Source organism: Oryctolagus cuniculus, chromosome X (assembly GCF_964237555.1).
Source record: "Oryctolagus cuniculus chromosome X, mOryCun1.1, whole genome shotgun sequence".
NCBI lineage: Eukaryota > Metazoa > Chordata > Mammalia > Lagomorpha > Leporidae > Oryctolagus > Oryctolagus cuniculus.
The window spans coordinates 34,048,908-34,074,784 of NC_091453.1; the positions used below are offsets into that span (position 1 = coordinate 34,048,908).

The 25,877-nt window shown below is 49.3% G+C and overlaps 1 protein-coding gene across 2 annotated transcripts; it reads right to left on the reverse strand.

Moving 5' to 3' along the window:
- Positions 1 to 7,676: 7,676 nt before the first annotated feature.
- Positions 7,677 to 25,877, reverse strand: TIMM17B (translocase of inner mitochondrial membrane 17B). Of its 2 annotated transcripts, XR_011385571.1 has the most exons (7): positions 25,714 to 25,872; positions 24,787 to 24,886; positions 22,393 to 22,456; positions 8,679 to 8,794; positions 8,341 to 8,469; positions 8,143 to 8,253; positions 7,677 to 8,053 (listed from the first exon to the last, which is right to left on the reverse strand). XR_011385571.1 is itself a non-coding variant. In XM_008272593.4 (6 exons), exons 1-6 carry the CDS (start codon positions 25,737 to 25,739, stop codon positions 7,974 to 7,976), a joined length of 510 nt encoding a protein of 169 aa, XP_008270815.2. In that variant the 5' UTR covers positions 25,740 to 25,877; the 3' UTR covers positions 7,677 to 7,973. The 2 variants fall into 2 exon arrangements, 1 of the variants encoding a protein (XP_008270815.2); XM_008272593.4 differs by lacking the exon at positions 8,679 to 8,794 and having other exon boundaries at positions 25,714 to 25,877.

The following is a 25,877-nucleotide window of genomic DNA, read 5'->3' on the forward strand; positions in this document are numbered from 1 at the left end:
GGACAGAGGCTAAAGGAATTGTGATTTTGTTTTCTAGAAGGAAAACACAGCATGGCCATTATTTCATTGGAATTTTAAAAAATGTTCTTTGGCTCCATCCTTTATATTTTGCAAGAAAAATTCAGCTTCATAAGTTGAATTATTTTTTTCTTCTTTCTAACGCTCTCCTAATGATATTCCCAAGCCTAGCCTTAGTAATGAGTGTCTCTTGTAATTAGCTAAAAGCATCTCAGCTTCCTTCAGCTGTGGAGGGGTAGATTCCGTCCTGCATCGTAGAACCAGTTCACAGCATCCGATGGGGTGAGGGGTTTAGCTGAGAAACCGTTTGTCCTGAGTGCTCATAGGAATAGAGAGCTATGTGCCAATGCTCAGGCCCCAGGCCAACTTGACTTCCATTAAGGGTAAGTGTGTTCTTGAAAGCATTGTTTGAGGTTGGCAGTGTGGTGCAGTAGGCTAAGCTTCCGCCTGCGGCACCCCGGCATCCCACGTGGGCGCTGGTTAGAGACCTGGCTGCTCCACTTCCAATCCAGCTCTCTGCTGTGGCCTGGGAAAGCAGTGGAAGATGGCCCAAATTGTTGGGCCCCTGCACCCGCGTGGGAGACCCGGAAGAAGCTCCTGGCTCCTGGCTTTGGATTGGCCCAGCTTCCGCCATTGTGGCCATTTGGGGAGTGAACTCTACCTCTCAAATAAATTAAAAAAAAAAAAAAACTTTTAAAAAAAGATTGCTTTGATGAAGGGGACTCTGAAATTGTCACGATGGCCTGGAGTAACCTTCCAGTGACCGCTATAATTGCAACTTATAATTATAATTGCAATTGAGTGTATTGTCCGGGCACCGATGTTCTATGCGACGTCTCTGGAGCGCTAAGCACACACAGAAGGTTTTTTTTTTTTTTAATTTATTTATTTACTTGAAAGTCAGAGTTACACAGAAAGAGAAGGAGAGACAGAGAGAAAGGTCTTCCATCCTCTGGTTCACTCCCCATATGTCTGCAACAACCGGAGCTGTGCCAATCTGAAGCCAGGAGCTTCCAGGTCTCCTACATGGGTGCAGGGGCCCAAGCACTTGGGCCAGCTTCTACTGCTTTACCCGCTACACCACAGTGCCGGCCCCTTTATTTTTTTTTTTTTTAAAGATTTATTTGAAAGACATAGAGTGGTAGAGACAGAGAGATGGCTGCAGCAGCTGGAGCTGTGCCGATCCAAAGCCAGGAGCCAGGAGCTTCTTCCTTGTCTCCCACGCGGGTGCAGGGGCTAAGGAAGTCTCCTTCCTCGCAAGAACGCTGGCTTCTTGAATCAACTGCTTCTCATGCATCAACTTTTGTCTCTTGGGTATTGCTGGTTGGTGCCTAATTTTGAACGACAGCATAGCTGAGGACACCTTGCTTAACCTCTCGGTGTTTCTGTTCCCTTATATACAGATGAGGATAGCAGAAGGAAAGTTTCTCCGTCACACTGGATGTGACCATTGGCGCACCCCGACCCCCCGCCCCACCTTCTCTTTCACATGCTTGATAATTTGATGACACTGCAGATTTCCCAGAGGTTGCCCTAAGCGGGCCTGTGTAGCAAACGTGACTACACCACCATGTTTATTGCAGCACTGTTCACAAACAGCCAAGATAAGGAATCAAGCAAGGCATCCAGCATCATATGATTTGATAACGGCAATGTGTTGGGGTCAGCACTGTGGCGTAGCGGGTAAAGCCACTGCCTGCAGTGCTGGCATCCCTTATGGGTGCCAGTTCGAGTCCTGGCTGTTCCACTTCTGATCCAGCTCTCTACTATGGCCTGGGAAAGCAGTGGAAGATGGCCTAAGTCCTTGGACTCCTGCACCCACGTGGAAGACCCAGAGGAAGCTCCTGGCTCCTGGCTTCTGCCTGGCCCAGCCCTGCTTTTTGTGGCCATTTGGAAAGTGAAACAATGGATGGAAGAGTTTCTGTCTCTCCTCTCTCTCTCTGTAACTCTGCCTTTCAAATAAATAAATAAATCTTTAAAAAAAAAAAGAGAAAATGGGTCATATATACATGATGGAATACTATTAAGCCATAAAAAAGAATGAAATCCTGTCATTTGCAGCAAAATGCATGGAACTGGAGGACATCGTGTGAAGTAAGCCAGACACAGACAGACAAAACATCTGTCTGAATAGAGAATGGTGATCCTCAGAAGCTGGAAGGGGAGGGGGATTAGGTAGAGTGGATTGAAAACATGGGAGGTGGGCGCTGTGGTGTAGTAGGCTAACTCTCCCCCTGTGGCGCCTGCAGCTCATCGGCCCAGCTCCAGCTGTTTCAGCCATTTGGGAAACGAATCAGCAGATGGAAGACTCTCTCTTTCTCTCCCTCTGTCTGTAAGTCTTACTTCTCAAATAAATAAATAAATATTAAAAAGAAAGAAGAAGAAGCGGGCCAGCACTATGGCCTAGTAGGCTAAGCCTCTTCCTATGATGCCAGCGTCCCATATTGGCATGGGTTTGAGTCCCAGCTGCTCTTCTTCTGATCCAGCTCTGCTTACAGCCTGGGAAAGCAGTGTAAGATGGCCCAAGTGCTTGGGCTCTAGAACCCACATTGGAGGCCCAGAGAAAGCTCTTGGCTCCTGGTTTCCGTTCAGCCCAGCTCCATCCATTGTGGCCATTTGGGGCATGAACCAGCAGATGGAAGACCTTTCTCTCTGTCTCTCTCACTCTCTGTAACTCTGCCTCTAAAATAAATAAATAAATCTTTAAAAGATTAATTTCCTCTTTAAAAAAAGAAAACAGGGGAAACGGTATGGTTCATTAATTGTGACAAGTATATTACAGTAATAAGAGGTGTTAATAGGCAAAGCTGGGTGTGTTTTTTTGATTGTGATTGTGACAAATATATCATAATAATATGCTAACATTGGGGAAGCTGGGTATAGGGTACATGGAAATTATTTGTACTACTTTATAAATTTTGTTTGGTAAATTTAAAACTTTTCTGAAATCAAAGTTTTTTTTTTTTTTTAAGATTTATTTTATTTATTTGAAAGACAGAATTACAGACAGAGGTAGAGACAGAGAGAGAGGTCTTCCATGTGCTGGTTCACTCCCCAGATGGCTGCAATGGCCGGAGCTGCGCCAATCAGGAGCCAGGAGTCAGGAGCTTCCTCCAGGTCTCCCACGTGGGTGCAGGGGCCCAAGGACCTGGGCCATCTTCTACTGTTTTCCCAGGCCATAGCAGAGAGCTGGACCTGAAGAGGAGCAGCTGGGACTCGAACCGGCACCCATATGGGATGCTGGCGCTTTAGGCCAGGGCTTTAACCTGCTGCGCCACAGCACTGGTCCCCCAAAGCTGTTGTTTTTTTTTTTTTTTTAATGAACAATATGTTTCCCACTTCTCAACATCAGAGAGCTGATCTCTAAAGGTCACTTTGCAGGTGCTGCAGGGTGGGGGTGAAAGGGGCAGGGCTTGGGCCTGGCACTGTGGCTTAGTGGGCTAAGCAGCCGCCTGTAGTGCAGGCATCTCATATGGGCACCAGTTCGAGTCCTGGCTGCTCTAGATCCAGCCTGGGAAAGCAGTGGAGGATGGCTCAAGTCCTTGGACCCCTGCACCCGCGTGGGAGACTCAGAGGAATCTCCTGGCTCTGTGCTGCCCCACCCCTCTGGTAACTGCCACTGAAGGGATGAAGAAGTGGGAACACTCAGAGCAGCACACGCAGGCTCAAGGTAAGGAGTGCACGTGGGACTGTCTTTCTCCTTTTCTCTCCCCCTCTCTGCTTTGATTCAGTCTCTCACTTCTCTCTGCCTCTTTTCCCTGCCTTCTCTCTCTCTCTCTCTCTCTCTCTCTCTTTTTTTTTTTTTTTTTTGACAGGCAGAGTGGACAGTGAGAGAGAGAGACAAGAGAGAAAGGTCTTCCTTTGCCGTTGGTTCACCCTCCAATGGCCACCGCGGCCGGCGCGCTACAGCCGGCGCACCGCGCTGATCCAATGGCAGGAGCCAGGTGCTTCTCCTGGTCTCCCATGGGGTGCAGGGCCCAAGCACTTGGGCCATCCTCCACTGCACTCCCGGGCCACAGCAGAGAGCTGGCCTGGAAGAGGGGCAACTGGGACAGAATCCGGCGCCCCGACCGGGACTAGAACCTGGGGTGCCGGCGCCACAAGGCGGAGGATTAGCCTAGTGAGCCACGGCGCCGGCTCCTGCCTTCTCTTTTTAAAATATATAATGTTCTGGGGCTGGCGCTATGGCGCCGTGGGTTAACGCCCCGGCCTGAAGTGCCAGCATCCCATTTGGGCACCGGTTCTAGTCCTGGCTGCTCCTCTTCTGATCCAGCTCTCTGCTATGGCCTGGGAAAGCAGTAGAAGATGGCCCAAGTCCTTGGGCCTCTGCACCCGTGTGGGAGACCCGGAAGAAGCTCCTAGATCCTGGCTTGGGATCGGCACAGCTCCAGCCATTGCAGCCAATTGGGGAGTGAACCAGCACATGGAAGACCTCTCTCTCTCTCTCTCTCTCTGCCTCTCCTCTCTCTGTGTAACTCTGACTCTCAAGTAAAAAATAAATCTTAAAAAGATATGAAACAGTGAAAATGCTTTTTAAAAATATATATAATGTTCTCTTATACTTTTTCTTAAAAGAATTATGAAGCTTTCGACTGCTGACTTTGGCCTGGCCCAGTCCCAGCCATTGTGGCTATTTGGAGAGTGAACCAGCTGATGGAAGACCCTTTTCTCTATAACTGCCTTTCAAAGAAGCAAATCTTTCAGGAGACTGAAACTCCATCAGGGTCTCCCAAACACGTGCGTGCAGGGGCCCAAGCACTTGGGCCATCTTCCACTGCTTTCCCAGGCCATAGCAGAGAGCTGGATCGGAAGTGGAGTAGCCGGGACTAGAACCTGCACCCGTGTGGGATGCTGATGTGGGAAGTGGTAGCTTAACCTGCTATGCCACAATGCCTACCCCTGCTTTTGCTCTCTTAATCTCTCCCCTTCTCACTTTCATCCTGTTTATCATCTTCCTGCCCTTTTCATTCGTACTGCATTTTCTCTGCTGGTATCTCTGCCTCCCTGTGCACTCTGGCTTCTCTCTGTCTTGTCAGCTGTCTTTCTTCCTGTCTGTCTCTAGTTGCTCAGGGTCTCTTCCTGAGAAAGTGGGGAGGATGAGGCCACACCTCACTGTCAGGGCTGGGCCCTTTGGTCTCCCCTAATTCTGTCCATTTCCTTAAGGGCCCCACCCACTCACAATATAGTCTCCCTTCTCTCCCTGTCTCAGACAGATAGGTGGCAAATCCGAGGCCCACAGGAGAGTGTGAGAGCCACCAGCTAGGGAGGCCCAAGCAAAAAAATAAAAATTAAAAAAAAAATGGGAGAAGAGGCAGAGATGGGCTAAGGCAGGGAGGAAGAGGCTGGGATGAAATCAGATGAGATCGAGAGCAGCACAGACAGGAGGATACTGGTGAGCTGCCTGCCTCAGGGGAGGGGGAGGCTCCAGTGGAGGGTAAGAGGGCAGGTGGCCTGACAGATCCCTGTGGGTCCAGTCCCTGACCGCAGCTCACGTGTCCACAGCAGCCAGCCAGAAACCCCCTCTCCTCGCTCCCTCCAGCCTCCATTGGTATCTGTCGCTGTTGTCTCATCTCCTGCATTTCTGACCCGCCCACAACTTCTGGTTATTTCCGCCTCTTGCCATTTCTCTCTTGCCCGTCCCTGTGTTCAGATCTCTCTCTCCATCTCCCGCCTTCTCTCCGACTCTGAAGTCCTTCAGGGTGCAAACAGCTGACCGTCTGAGAGCATTCCCTTCTCCCAGAACAGAAGCCGACTGGCGCGGGGTCTGGGTTAGGCCAGGGGACACGGCCTCCTCGCCCAGGTCTCAGCTCTGGAGACGCAGATGACACAGGGAGCACCAGCTCAGAGCCGGGTGAGGCCAGGGGACGCCGCTCTGCCTCCGTGCCCAGCGCCTCGGCATCCATGCAGCCACCCAACTCTGTCCCCAGGCCCCAGCTGTGATTTCTTTTTTTTTTTTTTTTGACAGGCAGAGTGGACAGTGAGAGAGACAGAGAGAAAGGTCTTCCTTTGCCGTTGATTCACCCTCCAATGGCCACCGCGGCCGGCGCGCTGCGGCCGGCCCACCGCGCTGATCCGATGGCAGGAGCCAGGTACTTCTCCTGGTCTCCCATGGGGTGCAGGGCCCAAGCACTGGGGCCATCCTCCACTGCACTCCCTGGCCACAGCAGAGGGCTGGCCTGGAAGAGGGGCAACCGGGACAGAATCCGGCGCCCCGACCAGGACTAGCTGCGATTTCTAGACCTGGTCCTTCGCTTCAAAACCTAGTACGGGCGCCACATGTGGTCAAGCCTCCTGAGCTGTGGGAGGCAGAACTGTTTCAGGGTCCCGCGGATCTAGCAACCCTCCAGGCCCGGGGACTGTGACCCAGGATCCGAGGGAGCAAGACGGGTTGGGTGGGGGGTGGGGGGCTGGGGGTTAGAGGAACCTGGAGGGGCGGGGCCTGAAGATGGGAAGAGGCCGCGTCGAGGTGTAGAGGTGGAGTCTGCAGCAGCCTAAGAGGCCGGCGCCCAGAGATGGGGAAGGGGGCGGAGCCTGGAGACAGCAGGGCCTGAGCAGCCCAAGGGGTGGTGCTTGATAGCAGCAGAGCCGGGGCGTGGACGGGGCCTGGAGGAGCCTAGAGGGCGGGCCACAGAAGACTCACCACCTGGGCTACCTTGGGTCTCATTGGCACCTTGGTCCCACAGAAGCCACCTGGACCCTTCTGCTGGAGTGCCTGGGGAGCCAGGCGTTCGAGGCCAGGCCTCTGAGGATTGCCAGGAACTTGGTCTCTGCAGCCCCGTGGCCCAAATGGCTTTTCCGCGAAGGGGCCAGTTTTTACTTCTCCCATGATGCTTTTTGCACTGGAGCAGTATGGGCAGAGGAAACCTTGACTCCTCAAGCAGCTCTGCGTCTCCCTGTGCCATTTGAACCCCAAGGGAGACAACGTTTTCCCACTAGTGTAGAGGTTGCCACAGAAGGGACACGTTGGAGGTTTGGGGCTGATTGTCCATGCAGAAGAATCACTTTTCTGTAACTCCCCCAACCCAAAATGAAAACTCATTTCTGGTTAGGGTGTCCTTGCTCTTAAAAAAAAAATCTGCCATCCCTCTTCACCCCTTCCCTCTGGTTTGTCTGGTTCACCCATCAATAAACCCTTTCCCTTTAAAAAAAAAAAATCTGCCAACACTGCGCATGTGTGAGCAGCATGGTGGCTCTTGGATGGAAGGGAACACTGAAATAGGGCTTTGTTCGATGATGAACCGGGTCTCCCAGACCCCTGTTTCCATGGTCAGCCCACACAGATGCAGGGTTATTTTCAGAAGTGGGGTGACTGGTATCCAACGACTTTCCCGGCTTTAGCATCGGGCTCGTGGAGGACGAGTCAGGGGTCCTGGTGCGCTTGCACGTCTGGGGGTCGGGCCTGCAATGTGCAGACCCACTGCCCACTGCCTAGCAATCTTAGGGTTAACTTGCTTTTTCCCCAAGTCTGGGGCTCCACCTGCTTAGGATCATTACTTGGCCCCCACCCCCTCTTAACTCGCATACCCCATGTACGTCCTCATTCATTCCACTGCCACCTACTACACATCACTGGCTGTGGGGCTGCTGAGTCCCCGGAGAGGGCCCTGCCCCTTGTCCCAAGGAGGGGCCCTCACGGCGGCTCAAGGAGTACATACGCAGGCGTTTCAAAACCGGCTTTAAATACTTGTCAGAGTGCCACACGAGGGAGCTGGGTTGAGAGCTTGTACATGTGAGTGTGGGGCTGGGGTGCCCTGAGAGAGAAAAAGGGGACCCATCTGTCAGGGCAGCTGGGATGCCCCACCCCCACCCTGGGACCAGGGAGCAGAGCAGAGGCCCTCTCGGGAGGGTCCCAGGGCTAAGTGGGAGCCAGCCCTCCCTTCGAGGTAGATCACTGGGGAGGGAACTGAGCGCAGCTCCCACGGCGGCGGTGGTAGGCAGTCGCTTCTTCAGTGGTGTTACTGATAGCTGGGATAGCCTGGTGCCGGGGTGCCCTCCTTAGAGGCCAGCTGGCTGGGGTCTTCCAGGAACGGGGGTGCTGGGGAGGAGAGACGCAGGTGAGGATAGGGGGAGGGCTGGGTGGAGCACTGCCGTCCTCTCCCTGACCCCCGGCCAGCAGGTACTCACCATTGCGGAACTGCTGCGCAGTGTAGCGGGTGAGGAGGATGCCGACCCCCTCGATGAGAGCCAACAGGATGCCTCCCATCATCGCAGAGCCCACCATGGCCAAAGGGCCACCTTGGAAGGGAAGGGACAGAGCAACAGTAAGGGTGGGCAGAGGAGCATGAAGAGGCTGGAGCTGGGGCGGGGTGGGGTGGGACTCACTGCGGGCAGCCAGCACAGCCCCAGTCAATGCGCCGCTGGTGATGGAGTTCCAGGGGTCCTCTTTGCCCCGCAGCCGGACCAGGCCACAGTCGATGGTGGAGAATAGGCCCCCCCACACGGCAAAGCTACCTGCAGAGGGAAAGCCACCCAATCAGTGTTCCCAGGGCAATCTCAAGAAGTCACATCCCAGGGACCGGGGGGCTCCCAGAGCCTGCAAGCTCTGGTGAAGAAGGGGGAGCAAACCCCAGACACAAAGGCAGACAGGGAAGAGTCCCTGTCTGACCCCATCCTGCACCGGCCACCTTCCCGGCCCCGTTATGGGGAGCTGAAAAACGTACAGCAGCAGATTCATCGTCCAGATGGCTTTTAACAGAACAGCTGTGTTCTTCATAATCACAACATGGAGCTGGAACTCTACTCTTGGTTTCAGGGAGAAGACAACAAGTCAGGAAAGCTGGGGAATAGTGATAGGATACCGGTTGGCCACATACACGGGATACCTGGATGGAGCTCCCGATTCCTGTCTTTGGCCTTGACCTGGCTGTTGTGGGCATTTGGGGGGTGAACCAGCAGATGGGATCACACACTCTATCTCTGCCTATCAGATAAATAATTTTTTTAAAAAACAAGACACAGGTTGAATAGCCCTAATCCACAATTCTGAAATATTCCAAAATCTAAGACTTTCTTTACCACCAATATGGTGCGACAAAGTGGAGAATTCTACACCTGACCTCATGGGACAAGTTATGGTCAAAATGCAGGTGCACTAAAGATACTGCATAAGCCCTTCAGACTATGTGTATATGGTATATACAAAACATATGCATATTTCATTTTTTCTTTTATTTTTAAAAGGTTGATTTATTTATTTGAAAGACAGAGAGAGAGAGAGAGATATCTTCCATCTGGTGGGTCACTCCCCAAATGGCTGCCACAGCTGGGCCTGGAACTCCACCTGGGTCCCTACCTGGGCGCAGGAGCCCAGGCACTCAGATCATCTTCCACTGCTTTCCCAGATGCATTGCAGGCAGCTGAATGGGAAGTGGAGCAGCTGGGACTCAAACCAGTGCTCATATGGGATGCTGGTATAGCAGACAGTGGCTTAACCCACTGTGCCCCAAGGCCAACCCAGGTGTTCACGTTTAGACTTGGGTCTCATCTCCAAGATATCTCATTATGTAGATGCAAATATTTCAAAATATGAAACCTGAAAGGAGGGTGGAACAGACTGAATAAGACACTCTGATGATCACCTCCCCGGAGAGACACTAATTTGAAAGCTATTTGCAGGGCTGGTGCTGTGGCGCAGCGGGCTAAGTCACCATTTGTGATGCCAGCATCCATATCCGAGTGCTGGTTCAACACCTGGCTGTTCCACTTTCGATCCAGCTCCCTGCTAATGTGCCTGGGAAAGCAGTAAAAGATGGCCATGTGTGAAACCCAGAAGAAGCTCCTGGCTTCGATCAATGCTCTGGCTGTTGTAGCCATCTGGGGAGTGAACCAGTGGATGGAAGACCCCTCTCTCTGTCTGTCTCTACATCTCTAACTCTTTCAAATAAATAAATAAAATAAATCTTTAAAAAAAAAAGAATTCAAGAAGGAAAGCGGTGCCCGGATTACCCACCCCCTATCTCCAAGTAGTTCAGCATGGGGAGCAACACCTCCCGCTTTGGGTAGGAAGATGGAATTTAGTCTAATCCTGAGACTTGAATCCCAGTATTGGGCCCACCACAAAAAAATAGCTGTTTTAAGGAAGCTCAATGAATGTGGAGAGAACACAGAGAAATAATTCAATACTCTAACAGAGACGTGCCAGAGACAGGGAAATAATTAAACCGAAATCCTTCAACTGACAGTACACACCCTACCCCCACCCCCACCCCCCCCACCCCCCGCCAGGCTGCCGCTCAGACAGGCCCCAGGTGGCTCAGCCTGTGCCACTCTGGGAACCTCCCTCACCACAGGAGCCCTCAAGAAGGACGCCTGGACAACTCTGCTGAGAAGCTGGAAGACGGCGGTGACTGGAATGGGAGACCTCCCACCCGTTTAAGAAGAAAGCCCCCACCTCACTCACCCGATTGGTGACGAGCCCCAGGAAGCCTCTACCTGACTGCAGCCCTGGATTTCCCAGATGACCATCAGAGCAAAACCTGAAAAATCTGCCTAATTATCAATTGACTGGACTCTTTTTTTTTCCCTTAACCTCCCCCACAGCTACCTCTTTCCCTTTAAAAACCCTTCTTGACCCGTGCCGCGGCTCACTAGGCTAATCCTCTGCCTTGCGGCGCTGGCACACCAGGTTCTAGTCCCGGTCGGGGCGCCGGATTCTGTCCCAGTTGCCCCTCTTCCAGGCCAGCTCTCTGCTGTGGCCAGGGAGTGCAGTGGAGGATGGCCCAAGTGCTTGGGCCCTGTACCCCATGGGAGACCAGGAGAAGCACCTGGCTCCTGGCTTCGGATCAGCGTGGTGCGCCGGCCACAGCGTGCCGGCCGCGGCGGCCATTGGAGGGTGAATCAACGGCAAAGGAAGACCTTTCTCTCTGTCTCTCAGTCACTGTCCACTCTGCCTGTCAAAAAATAAAAAAAAAAAAAACCTTCTTGCTGGCTTGTTGGGTGGGAAGAGCACATTTTGGATTTCCCCAAGACTGCCAGCTTCTTGAGGTCAATTCTTTCCTCTTACCAAAAGGAAAAAAGAAATCGTTCAACTGAAAAGTACAGTAAAGGAAATTAAAAACACGACAGAGGGGCCGGTGTTGTGGCGTAGTGGGTAAAGCTGCCGACTGTGATACCAGCATCCCATATGGGCACCTGTTCATGTCCTGGCTGTTCCACTTGCAAACCAGCTCCCTGCTAATGGCCTGGGAAAAGCAGTGGAAGATGGCCCAAGAGGCCGGGTCCTTGCTACCCACATGGGAGACCCAGATGAAGCTCCTGGCTTCAACCTGGACACTGCAGGCATCTGGGGGGGGGGGTGAAACAGTAGATGGAAGATCAATCTCTCTTTCATTCTCTGTCTTTCCCTCTAACTCCAATTTTTAAGCGTATAAATAAATCTTTAAAAAAAACACATGATAAAAGGCATCAGTAGCAGAAAAGATCAAACAGAAGAATCAGTGAGCTCAAACACAGGTAATTTGAAGATACACAGTTGGAGAAAAAAACAATCAAGGGAAATGAAGAAAGTTTGAGAACTTTGAGACACATGAAAAAGCAAATATCCAAGTGATTGAGGCTCAAGAAGAACTTGAGAATGTCAAAGGAGTAGAAAAAATAAATAAAAAACATAATATCAGAAAACTCCCCAAATCCAGAGAAACATATGACTCTCCAGGCACAGGAAGGTCAAAGGTTACCAGTCTGCTTCAAGCCAAGCAGAGTACCACAAGACATATTAATCAAGCTCTACAAGGTTAAAGATAAAGAGAGGATTCTCAAAGCAGCAAGGGAAAAGAAACAACACACATAAAAGGATCCCAATTTCCCTGGCTGCAGACTTCTCAGCAGAAACCTTACAGACCAGGAGGGAGTAGGATGAGATTTTTGCAGTACTAAAGGAAAAAAAATTTCTGGCCACTATTGTACCCAGCAAAGCTATTCCTCAGATATGAGGAAGAGTCAAGAACATTCCCAGACTAACAAAAGCTAAGAAATTTATCACCAACAGACCGATGTTACAAGAAATGCTAAAGGATTTCAGGTATGCAAAGCCAAGACACTGTGGCAAAAAATGTTCTGCATGAAGGATCTCTGTGAGTGAGACCCCAGTGGGAAGAAGGGGCCATCAGAGAAGGATGTACTTTTCTCTGAAGGGAGAAGAGAACTTTTACTTTGTTTATGGCCTGGTCTAAATACTCAAGGAGTTTGTGGATTCAAAAGGCTTCCACAGCCTAGGCAGCTCATGTCAAGAGCCTCAGGTGGTCACTGACATCATACATAAGAGTGTTAATTATTAAATTAACAGGAGTCACTGTGCACTAACTCCCCATGCAGGATCTCTGTCCTCAATGAGTGGTATTATGTGAGATAACTGTAATACTGGCTCTCAGTTTTTGTGTGTGTGTTTGTGTGCAAATAGTTGAAATCTTTAGTTAGTATAGAGTTGGTCTTCTGTGTACAAAGTTAACTGAAAATGGATCTCAGTGGAGAATGGAACTGGGAATGGGAAAGGGAGGAGGAGGAGGAGTGGGAGTGAGAGTGTGGGTGGGAAAGGTGGGCATGCTTGGAAGAATAACTATATTCATAAAGCTGTAATTATGAAATTTGCATTCCTTATAAAATAAATTAGGGGTGGGCCGGCGCTGTGGCGCAGCAGGTTAACACCCTGGCCTGAAGTGCCAGCATCCCATATGGGTGCTGGTTCGAGTCCCGGCTGCTCCACTTCTGATCCAGCTCTCTTCTATGGCCTCAGATCAGTAGAATATGGCCCAAGTCCTCGGGCCCCTGCACCCATGTGGGAGACCTGGAAGAAGCTCCTGGCTCCTGGCTTCGGATTGGCGCAGCTCCGGCCACTGTGACCAATTGGGGAGTGAACCATCAGATTGAAGACCTCTCTCTCTCTCTCTGTAACTCTGACTGTCAAATAAATAAAATAAATCTTTAAAAAATAAATAAATTAGGGGCCTAGCTCTGTGGTGTAGCGGGTAAAGCTGCCGCCTCCAATGTTGACATCCCATATAGGCGCCGGTTCGAGTCCCGGCTGCTCCACTTCCAATCCAGCTCTCTGCTGTGGCCTGGAAAAGCAGTAGAAGATGGCCCAAGTCCTTGGGCCCCTGCACCCACGTGGGAGACCCATAGGAAGCTCCTAGCTACTGGCTTCAGATAGCTCAGCTCCAACAGTTGCAGCCAACTAGAGAGTGAACCACCAGATGGAAGACCTCTCTCTCTCTCTGTCTCTCTGTCTCTCTGACTTTCAAATAAATGAATAAATCTTAAAAAAATTTACAAAAACCAAGAATTGCTAAAGGGAGTTCTTCAAATGGATGCTAACAAATATGAATAAAATATCATAAGGTAGAAAATTCAAAAAAGTAACAATATGAACAAACTCAGGATATTCTAATGTTGCAAACAGTATGTACCACTACTATGTTTAGTGTAAAGACTTAAAACCAAACAACTAAAAAATAGAAACTACATTGGGGCCGACGCCGTGGCTCACTTGGTTAATTCTCCACCTGTGGCGCCGGCATATGGGCACCGGGTTCTAGTCCCGGCTGCTCCTCTTCCAGTCCAGCTCTCTGCTGTGGCCCGGGAAGGCAGTGGAGGATGGCCCAAGTGCTTGGGTCCCTGCACCCGCCTGGGAGACCAGGAGGAAGCACCTGGCTCCTGGCTTCGGATTGGTGTAGCGATGGCTGTGGCGGCCATTTGGGGGGGTGAACCAACGGAAGGAAGACCTTTCTCTCTGTCTCTCTCTCTCACTGTCTAACTCTACCTGTCAAAAAAAAAAAAAAATAGAAACTACATTAAAATCTTGAGACAAGGCAATATAGAGAGTTAAAATGGGACAGTGAAAATACAAAATGTAGAGAGCAGGCATTTGGTGCAATAGTTGAAATGCTGCTTGGGGTGCCTGCATCCCATACTGGAGTGTCTGGGTTCAAGTTCCTACTCCAGTCTCCATTACAGCTTCCTACTAGTGCGAACCCTGGGTTGGCAGCAGATGGTGGCTTGGGTAGTTGAGTCTCTGTTGTCTACATAGGAAACCTGGATTGAGTTCCTGGCTCCCAGCTTTGCATAGGCCCAGCCCTGACTATTGTGGGTATTTGGGGAGTAGACCAGTGGATAGAAGATCTGTCTCTCCTTCTCTGTTACTCTGTGAAAGAAAGAAAGGAAGAGAGGAAGAAACAGGGGGAGGAAAATAGAAGGAAAGGAAAGGAGGTTGTTCTTAAACAAAATTAGGGCCAGCACTGCGGCGCAGCGGATTAAAGCCCTGGCCTACAGTGCCAGCACCCCATGGGTGCCGGTTTGTAGTCCTGGATGCTACACTTCTGATCCAGCTTCCTGCTAATGTGCCTGGGAAAGCAGTAGAAGATGGGCCAAGTCCTTGGGCCCTTGCACCCACATGGGAGACCCAGAAGAAGCTCATGGCTCCTGGCTTCGGGCTGGACCAGCCCCAGTCATTGCAGCCATTTGGGAAGTGAACCAGCAGATGGAGGGCCTCTCTCTCTCTGGCTCTACCTCTCTCTGTAACTCTTTCAAATAAAATAAAAATAAATCTTAAAAAAAAATTGACAAACCCTTGCCTAGACTGACAGAGAGAAGATTCAAATACATAAAATCAGCAATGAAAAATGGAAACTTTAGGACTGATACCACAGAAATACAGGAATTGTTTCAGAATATTATGAACAATTATACAGCAACAAATTTGATAACCTTAGGAAAAAGTGTACAAATTTCTTGATACATACACCTTACCAAGATCAAATCATGAAGAAACAGAATGCCTAAACAGGTCAGTAATGAGTAATGATATTGAATCAGTAATAAAAGGTCTCCCATAAAGAAAAGTACACAGGACCAGTGTTGTGGCACAGAGGGTTAAGCCACTGCGTGGGACGTTCACATCCATCTCAAGTGCTGGTTTGAGGACTCCTGGCTACTCTGCTTCCAATCCAGCTTCCTGCTAATGTATTCTGGAGGCAGCATATGATGGTTCAAGTGCTTGCACCCCTGCCATCTGCTTGGGAGACTTGGATAGAGTTCTGGGCTCCTGGCTTCAGCCTGGCCCAGCCCTGGCTAGCATGATGGGCATTTGGAAAGTAAAGCAGCAGATGAAAGATCTCTCTCTCTCTCTCTTTCCGCTCTGCCTTTCAAATATATGGAAAATAGATATTTTTAAAAACTCAAGAACAGATGGCTCTATGGAATTGTACCAAACACTTAACGGAGCATTACTACCACTCCTTAAATTATTTCAAAAAACAGAAGAGGGAATTCTTCCAAACTCATTCTATGAGGCCAGCACTACTCTTTTTTTTTAAAGACTTATTTGAAAGCCAGAATTAAAGAATTTGAAAGTCAGAATTAAAGAATTTGAAAGAATTACAGAGAGAGAGAGAGAGATATCTTCTATGTACTGGTTCACTCCCTAAATGGCTACAACCAGGCTGGGCCAGGCTGAATCTAGGAGCCAGGAGCTTCATCCTGGTCTCCCATGTGGGTACAGGGCCCCAAGCAGATGGGCCATCTTCTGCTGCTTCTCCAGGCGCATTAGCAGGGAGCTGGGTAGGAAGTGGAGCAGCTGGCACTTGGGTGCCCATATGGGATGCCGGTACTGCAGGCAGCGGCTTAACCTGCTGCACCACAACACTGGCTCCATCCATTATTCCTCTTATACCAAGACTAGACAAGGACACATCAACAACAAAAAACTATGATGAACACAAAGTTACAGGATACAAAGTCAATGTGCAAAAATCAGTAGCACTGTTATACACCAACAGTGAATAAACCAGAAAAGAAATCAAGAAAGCAAACTCATTTCCAATAGTTACCAAAAATAACAACAAAAAACACCCAAGAAATAAATTTTACTCATGAGGTGAAAGATTTCTACAATGAAAAATACAAATCATTGGTGAAAAAATTGAAGGAGACAAAAAGAAATGGAAAGACATGCCGGGTTCATGGATTGAAAGAATCAGTATTATTAAAATGTCCAGGGGCCAGCGCTGTGACGTAATGGGTAAGGCCACCGCCTTCAGTGCCAGCATCCCATATGGGTGCCAGTTTGAGTCCTGGATGTTCCTCTTTCGATCCAGCTCCCTGCTATGGCCTGGAAAAGCAGTAGAAGATGGCCCAAGTGCTTAGACTCCTGCACCCATGTGGGAAACCTGGAAGAAGCTCCTGGCTTCTGCCTTCGGATCGGAGCAGCTCCGACTGTTGCGGCCAGTTGGGGAGTGAATCAGTGGATAGAAGACCTCTCTCTCTCTCTCTCTCTCTCTCTCTGCCTCTCCTTCTCTCTCCATGTAACTCTGACTTTCAAATAAATAAATCAATCTTTAAATCAAATCAAATCAAATCAAATAGAATAAAATGTTCACACTACCCAAAGAGATTTACAGATTCAATGCAATCCCTATCAAAATACCAATGACATTTTCACATAACTAGAAAAAACACTACTAAAATTTGTTATGGAACCACAAAATATCCCAAATAGCCAAAAAAATCTTGGGTGAAAAGAACACTGTGGGAGGCATTTTACTACTTAACTTTAAAATACATTACAAAGTGACAGTAATTAAAAGATCATGGTATTAGCATAAAACCAGTTTCATACACCAATGGAACATAACAGACTCTAGAAGCCACCTCATCTTTGACAAAGGTGCTAAGAAAACTTCTTGGTGGAACTGGCACTGTGGCGTAGCCACACCTGCAATGCTGGCATCCCATATGAGTGCCAGTTCGAGTCCTGGCTGCTCCACTTCCAATCCAGCTCCCTGCTAATGGGCAAATGAGGGTGGCCCAAGTGTTTGGGCCCCTGCACCTATGTGGGAGACCCAGAAGAAGCTCTTGGCTCCTGGTTTTGGCCCAGTCTCTGTTGTTGTGGCCATCTCTCTCTGTAACTCTGCCTTTCAAATAAATAAATCTTTTTAAAAAGAAAAAGGCCCTAGAAAAAGGACAGTCTGTTCAATATAGTGCTGGGAAATTTGGATATCCAAATGCAGAAGAATGAATTAGATCCTTTCTTTTTTTAAAAAAGATTTATTTTATTTATTTGGAAAACAGAGTTACAGAGAGAGGTAGAGACAGAGAGAGAGGTCTTCCATCTGCTGGTTCACTCCTCAACTGGCCACAATGGCCGGAGCTGCGCCGATCCAAAGCCAGGAGCCAGGAGCCTCTTCCGGGTCTCCCATGTGGGTGCACGGGCCCAAGCACTCGGGCCATCTTCTACTGCTATCTCAGGTCATAGCAGAGAGCTGGTAGATCCTATCTTTCAACATGTACTGAAATCAACTACAAATGGATCAAAGACTAAATATAAGACTTAAATTTTGAAATTGCCAAAATAAATCATAGAGGAAACATTTCAGGACACTGGACTAGGCAAGGACTTTTCAGATCATATACCAAAACACAGGAAAAGGAAGCAAAAACAGGGGGCTGGTGTTGTGGCACAGTGGGTTAAGCCACCCTGCCATCTGTAACACTGGCATCCCGTATGGGCATCAGTTTAAGTCCCGACTGTTCCACTTCTTATCTAGTTCGCTGATAATGTGCCTGGGAAAGCAGCAGAAGATGGCCCAAGTACTTGAGCCCCTACCACCCACATGGTAGAACTGGATGAAGCTCCTGGCTCCTGGCTTTGGGCTGACCCAGAGCTGGCTGTCACAGCTATTTGGGGAGTGAACCAATAGATGGACAATCTCTCTCTCTATCTCTCCCTCTCTCTCTGTAACTCTGCCTTTCAAATAAATAAAATAAATAAATATTCAAAACCTAAAAAGCAAAAAATAGACAAATGTGATGGCATCAAACTAAAGTGCTTCGGTATAGTAAAAGAAATAATCAACAGAGTACAAAACGGGAGAAACAACCAACAACCCAGAAAACAACAGGAGCAAGTACTTGCAAGGTATGCATCTGACAGGGGGTTAATAACCAGAAAATGTAAAAACCCCAAATAACCCAGCAGCCCAAAAACAAACAAAAAAACCCACATATACAAATAATTCCATGTTTAAAAAGGCAGTATGGAGCAGGTGCTTTGCATAGCAGTTAAGGTACTGCTTGGAATACCCACATCCTATATCAGAGTGCCTGGGATAAAGTCCCAGCTCCACACCTGAAGCCAGCTTTCGGTTAAAATGCATCCTGGGATGCAGCAGGTTACAGCTCAAGTACTTACGTCCCTGCCACCCAGGCAGGAGACCTGCACGGAGTTCTAGGCTCCTGGTTTTGGCCAGCTGAGTCCAGGCTGTTGCAGGCATCTGGGGAACGAATCAGCAGGTAGAAGATCTATCTATCTGTCTCTATATCTTAAAAAAGAACAGCATAATGAGGAGCAGGCGTCTGGTGCCTCTGGCCTAGCAGTTAAGCTACCGGTTGGGACACCTGCATCCCATATTGGCGTGCCTGAATTCAAGTCCTGCCTCTGCTCCCTTTCCTGCCTTCCTGGTAAAGTGCTCACCCTGGGAGCACTTACCCTGGTATGTGCTCACCCTGGAAGGCAGCAGTGATGGCACAAGAAGTTAAGTCCCTGCCAACCATGCGGGAGACCTGGATTGAGTTCCTGGCTCCAGCCTGGCCCAATCTCATCCTTTGTGTGCATTTGAGGAATGAAATGAACCAGTGGGTGAGAACTCTGTGTGTGTGTGTGTGTGTGTGTGTGTGTGTGTGTTGTCTCTTGCTTTCTCTCTGTAAAATTATAAAAAAAAAAACACACACACACACATACAATGAGCTATCACCTTACTCTAGTTAGATTGGCTATTATCAAAAAAACTCAAAATAGTGGCTAGCATCGTGATGCAGTGGGTTAAACCACCACCTGCCACACCAACATTCTAAATGAGCAGTGGTTCAAGTCCTGGCTGGTCCACTTCTGATCCAGCTCCCTACTAATAATCTGGGGAAAGCAGTAGAAGAAGGCCCAAGTCCCTGGGCCTCTGCTACCCATGTGGGAGACCCGGATAGGGCTCCTGGCTTCAGCCTGGCCCAGCCCTGGCCACTGTGGCCATTTGGAGAGTGAACCAGCTCATGGAAGATCTCTCTGTCTCTCCCTCTCTGTCACTCTGTCAAATAAATAAATTTTTAAAAAATGAAAAATAACAAGTGTTAGCAAGGATATGGAGAAAAGGGAACCTTTGCAGACTGCTGGTGGGAATGTAAATCAATTCAACCATCATGGAAAACAGTATGAAAGTTCCTCAATAAACTAAAAATTGAACTACCCTATTATCCAGCAATCCCTCTCCTGGGTATACATATCCAAGGGCAATGAAATCAATCTGTCAGAGACATTAGTACTTCCATTTTTACTGCAACGTTGTTTACCAATAGCCAAGAAATCAAACAAGCTAAGTATCCAGCCACTGATGAATGGATAAAGAAAACATGGCATATAGGCACATACCCACAATGGACTACTACTCAGCCATAAAAAGGATGAATGAGATATTGTGATACTTGTATTGTCCTCGGCTTATTTCATTTAACATAATGATCTCCAGTTCCATCCACGGTACAAAAACAGATGGATAGACCAATGGAACAGAATAGAAATGCCAGAAATCAATCCAAGCGTCTACAGCCAACTTATCTTTGACAGAGGAGCTAAAATCAATCCCTGGAGCAAGGAGTTTCCATGACAAACGGAGCTGGGAAACTGCATCTCTGAGCGCAGCAGTATGAAACAAGACTCCTACCCTACACCTTACACAAAAATCCACTCAGAATGGATCAGAGACCTAAATCTATGACCCAATAGCATCAAATTATTAGAGAACATCGGGGAAATCCTGCAAGGCATTGGCATAGGCAAAGAGTTCTTGGAAAAGACCCCAGAGGCACAGGCTATCAAAGCCAAAATTGACAAATGGGATTACATCAAATTGAGAAGTTTCTGCACTGCAAAACAAACAAACAAAAAACCACTCAGGAAAGTGAAGAGGCAACCAACAGAATGGGAGAAATTACTTGCAAACTATGCAACTGATAAAGGATTAATAACCGGAACATATAAAGAGATCAAGAAACTCAACAACAACAAAACAAACTACCCAGTTATTAAATGCACAGTGTCAAAAAAATACACGCCCTCTTGGGGCTGGCACTTTGGTATAGCGGTTAAAGCTGCCACCTGTGATGCAGGCATCCAATATGGGCACTGGTTTGTGTCCCAGCTGCTCTACTGTGGGGAGCAATCCGGACTAGACTGAGTTACTGGAATTAAGACTTATTCTATGCATCTGCTCTCCCACAATATGGCGCTGGGAGAGAAGTAAACAGCTTCCGCACAGCTGCCTCCAGTTCAGCTAATAAACTGTAGGACTTGCTCCTGATTGGAGGAGAGCAGCGTACTCGGCGTGTGGGCAGCCGAGTTGGGATTGGCGGAGGAGGACTATAAAGGAGGAGAGAGACGGCATGCACCAGGAACATCTAAGGGGAACATCTAGCTGAAGGAACACCTGTGCAGCCCCCGAGAGAGCCGGCCGGCGGTGTGCCGCTCCCCTGCGGAAGTGGGGAATGTGGCCAGGGGGAACTGCCCTTCCACGGAGGTGGAAGGGATAGTAGCCAACCCGGGAAGAACCAGCAGCAAACCCGGGGAGGGCCGAGCAGACGAAAGAACAGCGCAGGGTCCTGTGTCGTTCCTCCACGAAGAGGGGGAGCGACACTCTACCTCCGATCCAGCTCCTGAATAATGGCCTGGGAAATGCAGCAGACGATGGCCCAAGTGTTAGGGCCCCTGCCACCCAGGTGGGCGCTCCTGGCTCCTGACTTTGGTCTGGCCCTGCCCTGGCCATGGTAGCCATCTGGGGAGTCAACCAGTGGATGGAAGATCTCCCTTTCTGTAACTCTCTCAAATAAATAAATAAATCTTCTTAAGGATAATAATAATAATAATAATAATAACAACAGCACGATCTCATAGGAGTTAAAAGTATAATGGCAGTTACCAGAGGCTGGGCAGGGAACAGGGAAGTGAGGGCTGCAGAAAAGTGGATCAACAGGTACTAAGTTAAAGTTAGGTAAGTGTAAGAAGTTCTGGGCTTTCACCGCATGGTAGAGTGACTACAGATAACATGAATGTACTGTGTATTTTTCTATGAAAATCAGTTAGAAGATTTTGTATGCTTTTACCATAAAGAAATGTTAAATATTTGAGGCAATATATATATATATTTACTCTGATTGGACATTACACAATGTACACATGCATCAAAAGATCACATGGGGAGGGCAGCACTGTGGTGTAAAGCTGCCACCTGTGACACCAGCATCCCACATGGGCACCGGTTCAAGTCCTGGCTGCTCACTTCTGACCCAGTTCCCTGCTAATGCACCTAGGAAAGCAGCAGAGGATGGCCCAAGTGCTGGGCCCCTGCACCTATGTGGGAGACCTGGAAGCTTTGGGCTCCTGGTTTCGGTCTGGCCCAGTCCTGGCCATTGCAGCCATTTAGGGAGTGAACCAGCAGATGGAAGATGTCTCTCCCTCTGTCTCTGCTTCTCCCTCTCTCTCTCTCTCTGTAGCCCTGTGTTTCAAAAAAATAAAATAAATCTTAAAAAAATATATAAGATCACATGGTTCTCCACAAGCAGACACTATTTTTATATATCTGTTAAAAAGTTAGATTAAAAAAATTCCCAAACTGCAACATTTCTGGTTCCTTGCAGTTTGAATACTGATACTCATTATGCTTATAGTTAAAATGGTTACTGAGGGCTCATCAAGTGCCAGGAACTATTCGAGATACTTGACTTCAGCAATTTAGAATTAGTTAAGAATATTAAAGCTCGGGGCCAATGCTGTGGCAAGGCAGGTTAAAGTCCTGGTCTGCAGCACTGGCATCCCATATGGGTGCCAGTTCGAGTCTCGGCTGCTCCACTTCCAATCCAGCTCTCTGCTAAGGCCTGGGAAAGCAGTGGAAGATGGCCCAAATGCTTGGGCCCCTGCACCCATGTAGGAGACCCAGAAGCTCCTAGCTCCTGGCTTTGGATGGGCTCAGCTCCAGCCATTGCGGCCATTTAGGGAGTGAACCAGTGGATGGAAAACCTCTCTCTCTCTCTCTCTCTCTCTCTGTGTGTGTGTCTCCACCTCACTCTGTAACTCTTTCAAATAAATAAAATAAATCTTTAATAAAAGAATATTAAAGTGCTTAGCATAACCACCTCTAAACTAAAAGTAACACAGGACCTGGATTTGAACTCTAGAAATGATTCTTGTCCCCTCGGTATTCAGTTGTTGGAAAATGCCACCCACCTGGGAAGTCTCAGGCAGAGCTAGGGCTACAATCTGGACCCCCAACTTGTAGTCTAGTCCTAAAGGATCACCTTACCCCCACCTTTGCCATCACATGTCCTGTGTCTCCCCAAGCCCCTCACCTCCAATCTGGGGGGCTCGGATCCTCACCGCGTTGATACTACCTCTCAACCGGTGCCGCATTCCCTGGGGAAAGTAAGGAAGGGAGTCAGGGCAGGGTCCCGGCCACTAGTAGACAGGGCTTCTAGTTTTTAAGAGAATGTAGGGAATGGGAGATCTGTTTAATACTGAGAAGCAGCAAAGAACTAGGGGCCTGGTGAGCACCCCAACATGAGTATCCTTGGAGCTGGGTTGGTAAGTGTTCATTCATTCATTTGTTGGCTCATTCATTTAATGAATGACTAATGGGCATCTACTATGTGCCAGGCACTATGTTACAAGCAGGGATACAGCAGCGAATGGGGTAGATCCGGGCTCTGTCCTCCCAAAGCTTACATCAGTGGAAGGCAGATCCTGAGCAAGAGTACACACAAACAAGACAGATGCGGGCAGCAATATGCACTCCGAGGAGACAGGTTAAGAGAAGTGATCATGGCTGAGGGACAGGAAAGGCCTCTTCACAAAGGGGACATTTGTGCTGAAATTGTGACGATGAGAAACACAAAGATCTGGGAAAGGGAGTTCCAGGAGTTGAGAGGAGGGACAGAGCTACATATAAAAACTGCAGAGGACTGGACCTTGTGGTGCAGTGGCTTAAGGCCCTGCTTTGGATACCAACATCACATATGTGAGTGCCAGTTCAGGTCCAGGCTGCTCTGTTTCCTAAACAACTTCCGGCTAATACATCTTGGGAGGCAGTAGATGATGATTCAAGTGCCTGTGCCCCTGTCAGCCACATGGGAAACCCAGATGGAATTCCGGGCTCCTGGCTTCAGCCTAGTCCAGTCCTGGCTGTGGTGGGCAGTTGAAGAGTAAACCAGCGCATGGGCGCTCTCTCTTTCTATCACTCTGCCTTTCAAGTAGAGGGAAATAAATAAAACATTTGTTTAAAAATTACAGACTGGGGCAAGCATTTGGCCTATTGGTTAAAGCACCCACATCCCATATTGGAGTGCTTGGGCTTGATCCCCACCACTAGTTCCTGTTTTTAAGATTTATTTTATTTATTTGAAAGGCAGTGGGACAGAGAGAGGGGGAAAAACAGAAAAAGGGGTCTTCCACCTGCTGGTTCACTCCCCAAATGGCTGAAGCCAGGAGCCAGGAACTCCATCTGAGTCTCTCCCATGTGGGTGGCAGGGACCCAAATACCTGGGCCATCTTCTATGGCCCTCCCAAGCGCATTAGCAGGGAGCTGAATCAGAAGCAGATCAGGTGGGACTTGAACCAGAGCTCTGCTATGGGATGCTGGTGTCAAAAGCAGCAGCTTAACATAAATGCCTTCCAGCCCCAATTCCTGAGTCCAGCTCCCTGTGAATTCAGACCCTGGAAGGTAGCAGGTGATGGCTCAAGTCATTAGGCTCCTGCTATCCATCTGAGAGAGCTGGATTGAGTACCTGGCTCCTGGCTTTGGCCCAGGCTGTTGTGGACATTTGGGGAGTGTGCTCTCTTTTTTTTTTATTTTTTTTATTTTTTTTTATTTTTTGACAGGCAGAGTGGACAGTGAGAGAGAGAGACAGAGAGAAAGGTCTTCCTTTGCCGTTGGTTCACCCTCCAATGGCCGCCGCGGCCGGCGCGCTGCAGCCGGCGCACCGCGCTGATCCGATGGCAGGAGCCAGAAGCCAGGTGCTTTTCCTGGTCTCCCATGGGGTGCAGGGCCCAAGCACCTGGGCCATCCTCCACTGCACTCCCTGGCCACAGCAGAGGGCTGGCCTGGAAGAGGGGCAACCGGGACAGAATCCGGCGCCCCGACCGGGACTAGAACCCGGTGTGCCGGCGCCGCTAGGCGGAGGATTAGCCTATTGAGCCGCGGCGCCGGCCCGGGAGTGTGCTCTCTTGCTCGTTTGTGCTCTCTCCTGGCCCCTCTGGCTCTCAAATAAATCAAGAGATCATGACAAATGGTGATACATAAAGCCATGACATTTGATGACATTTTGTTTTTTGGCGGGGAGGGGAGTCAGGGAAATAAACCGAAGTATGTTAAATTAAAATGATTTTCTCAACTTTAAGGCTGTCCTCCTTCTGTCACTTCACTCCATCCAGGTTGAAGACCCAGCATCTGCCTCTAAAATCTATTTGGTTTTGCACACACACACACACACACACACACACACTCGGGACTGGGGAAGAATGTTTTTACAGCACATTTCCACCGAGGAGGTCCAGCTGGGTGGGGGAAGGGGACAAGAGGTCACATCTGCAGTTCCCCAGGTCCAGGAGCCAGGTCTGGCACATAGTAGGTGAATAGGGACCAGAAGAAGTTAAGTGCATTGGCCTGGCAGCTCCAAGCAGCTTTTAGAGTAGCGTCCTATGTGGGCAAGGCTGCTGACCCCCACACCACCCGGTGGGCCAGGACTCACAACAGGGGCGTTGCGGAAACCCTTGATGGCCTGGAAGACTCCGCCGCCGATGACACCCATGGTGAAGGCTCCACCGCAATCATCCACAATTCGCCATGGGCTGAAAAACCGGAAGGGAAGGTTGGGGTTAATGGGAGCCCCTCCCCTCCCTGGACTCTCTCCAAGTGGGAGAAACCAGTCACTGGAATGGCAAGTTTGTGAGTGAGAAGAAACACTTCAGATAACAACGAGCTAGTTCTGTCATTCTTTTTCCCTGATGAAATCGAGAAATGGGGCAAAAGGGGAAAAATAATAGTCTCTGCCTTGATCACCTTTTGCAGGCATCCAAGGAATCAGCCAATTACTTTACTAGCAAATATTAAATGAACTGAGGCATGTAGAGTTGGCGCATTTCAGTAAGGGTTACGGAAGTGTTAACTGGCTAGTTATTAAAAACGAGGTGACAGCCCCTTCTGGGACAGTGGCATCCAACCAAGCCTTGTCCCCTCCTCCTCTTAAACCAAGCACAACTGAGAAAAACCCAGAGGCCCGTTGGGAAAATCCAGCACCCCTCCTCACCCACAATAGGTTCACGCATGCCCCGCCCCGATTCACACAAGCGACCTGGGAAAAACCATGCGTGCCACCCTCCACCCACGCTGGAATGGACTGGACCAGCGTCTCTGCTCGCTAACAAAGAGGAACAGGAGCCACAAAGCCAGGGACAACATGGCGTGGTTCGTCCTGTACCGCCCCTTCTCTGGGCACACAGTTGTGGCCCCTTTTAAAGAACCCCGAAAGGAAGGAAGTACAGGGAGCGGAAGGCGAGAAGATTCTAAGTCTCCCTAATCTGGGACGCCGCACTGTGCGGCCGGTGCCTCCCCCGCCCGCCTCCCATGGCTGGTCTTGGGGCAGCAACAGTCCCGATGCCTGTGCCCATCGCCGTACCAAGGCTCCCGAGCATACTCCTCCATGGCGCCGGCGTCTGGAGGCACAGTCAGGCCCGAATCCTGTGGGCCACGCCCCCAGTGGAAACGCACCACAGGCGCTCTAGCTCTTCGCCTATCCCAGGACAGCGATTGGGTGGCTTCGCCACGTCAAACGCAGGACGC

Excerpts from the sequence above, each read along its gene's own strand:
- TIMM17B (XM_008272593.4), bottom strand. The coding sequence starts at position 25,739 with ATGGAGGAGTATGCTCGGGAGCCTTG. Across the intron at positions 24,887-25,713 it reads GAGTATGCTCGGGAGCCTTG|CCCATGGCGAATTGTGGATG; the intron begins GTACGGCGATGG and ends CCGGTTTTTCAG. Across the intron at positions 8,470-22,392 it reads CCGAGCCCCCCAGATTGGAG|GTAGCTTTGCCGTGTGGGGG; the intron begins GTGAGGGGCTTG and ends TTCCCTCTGCAG.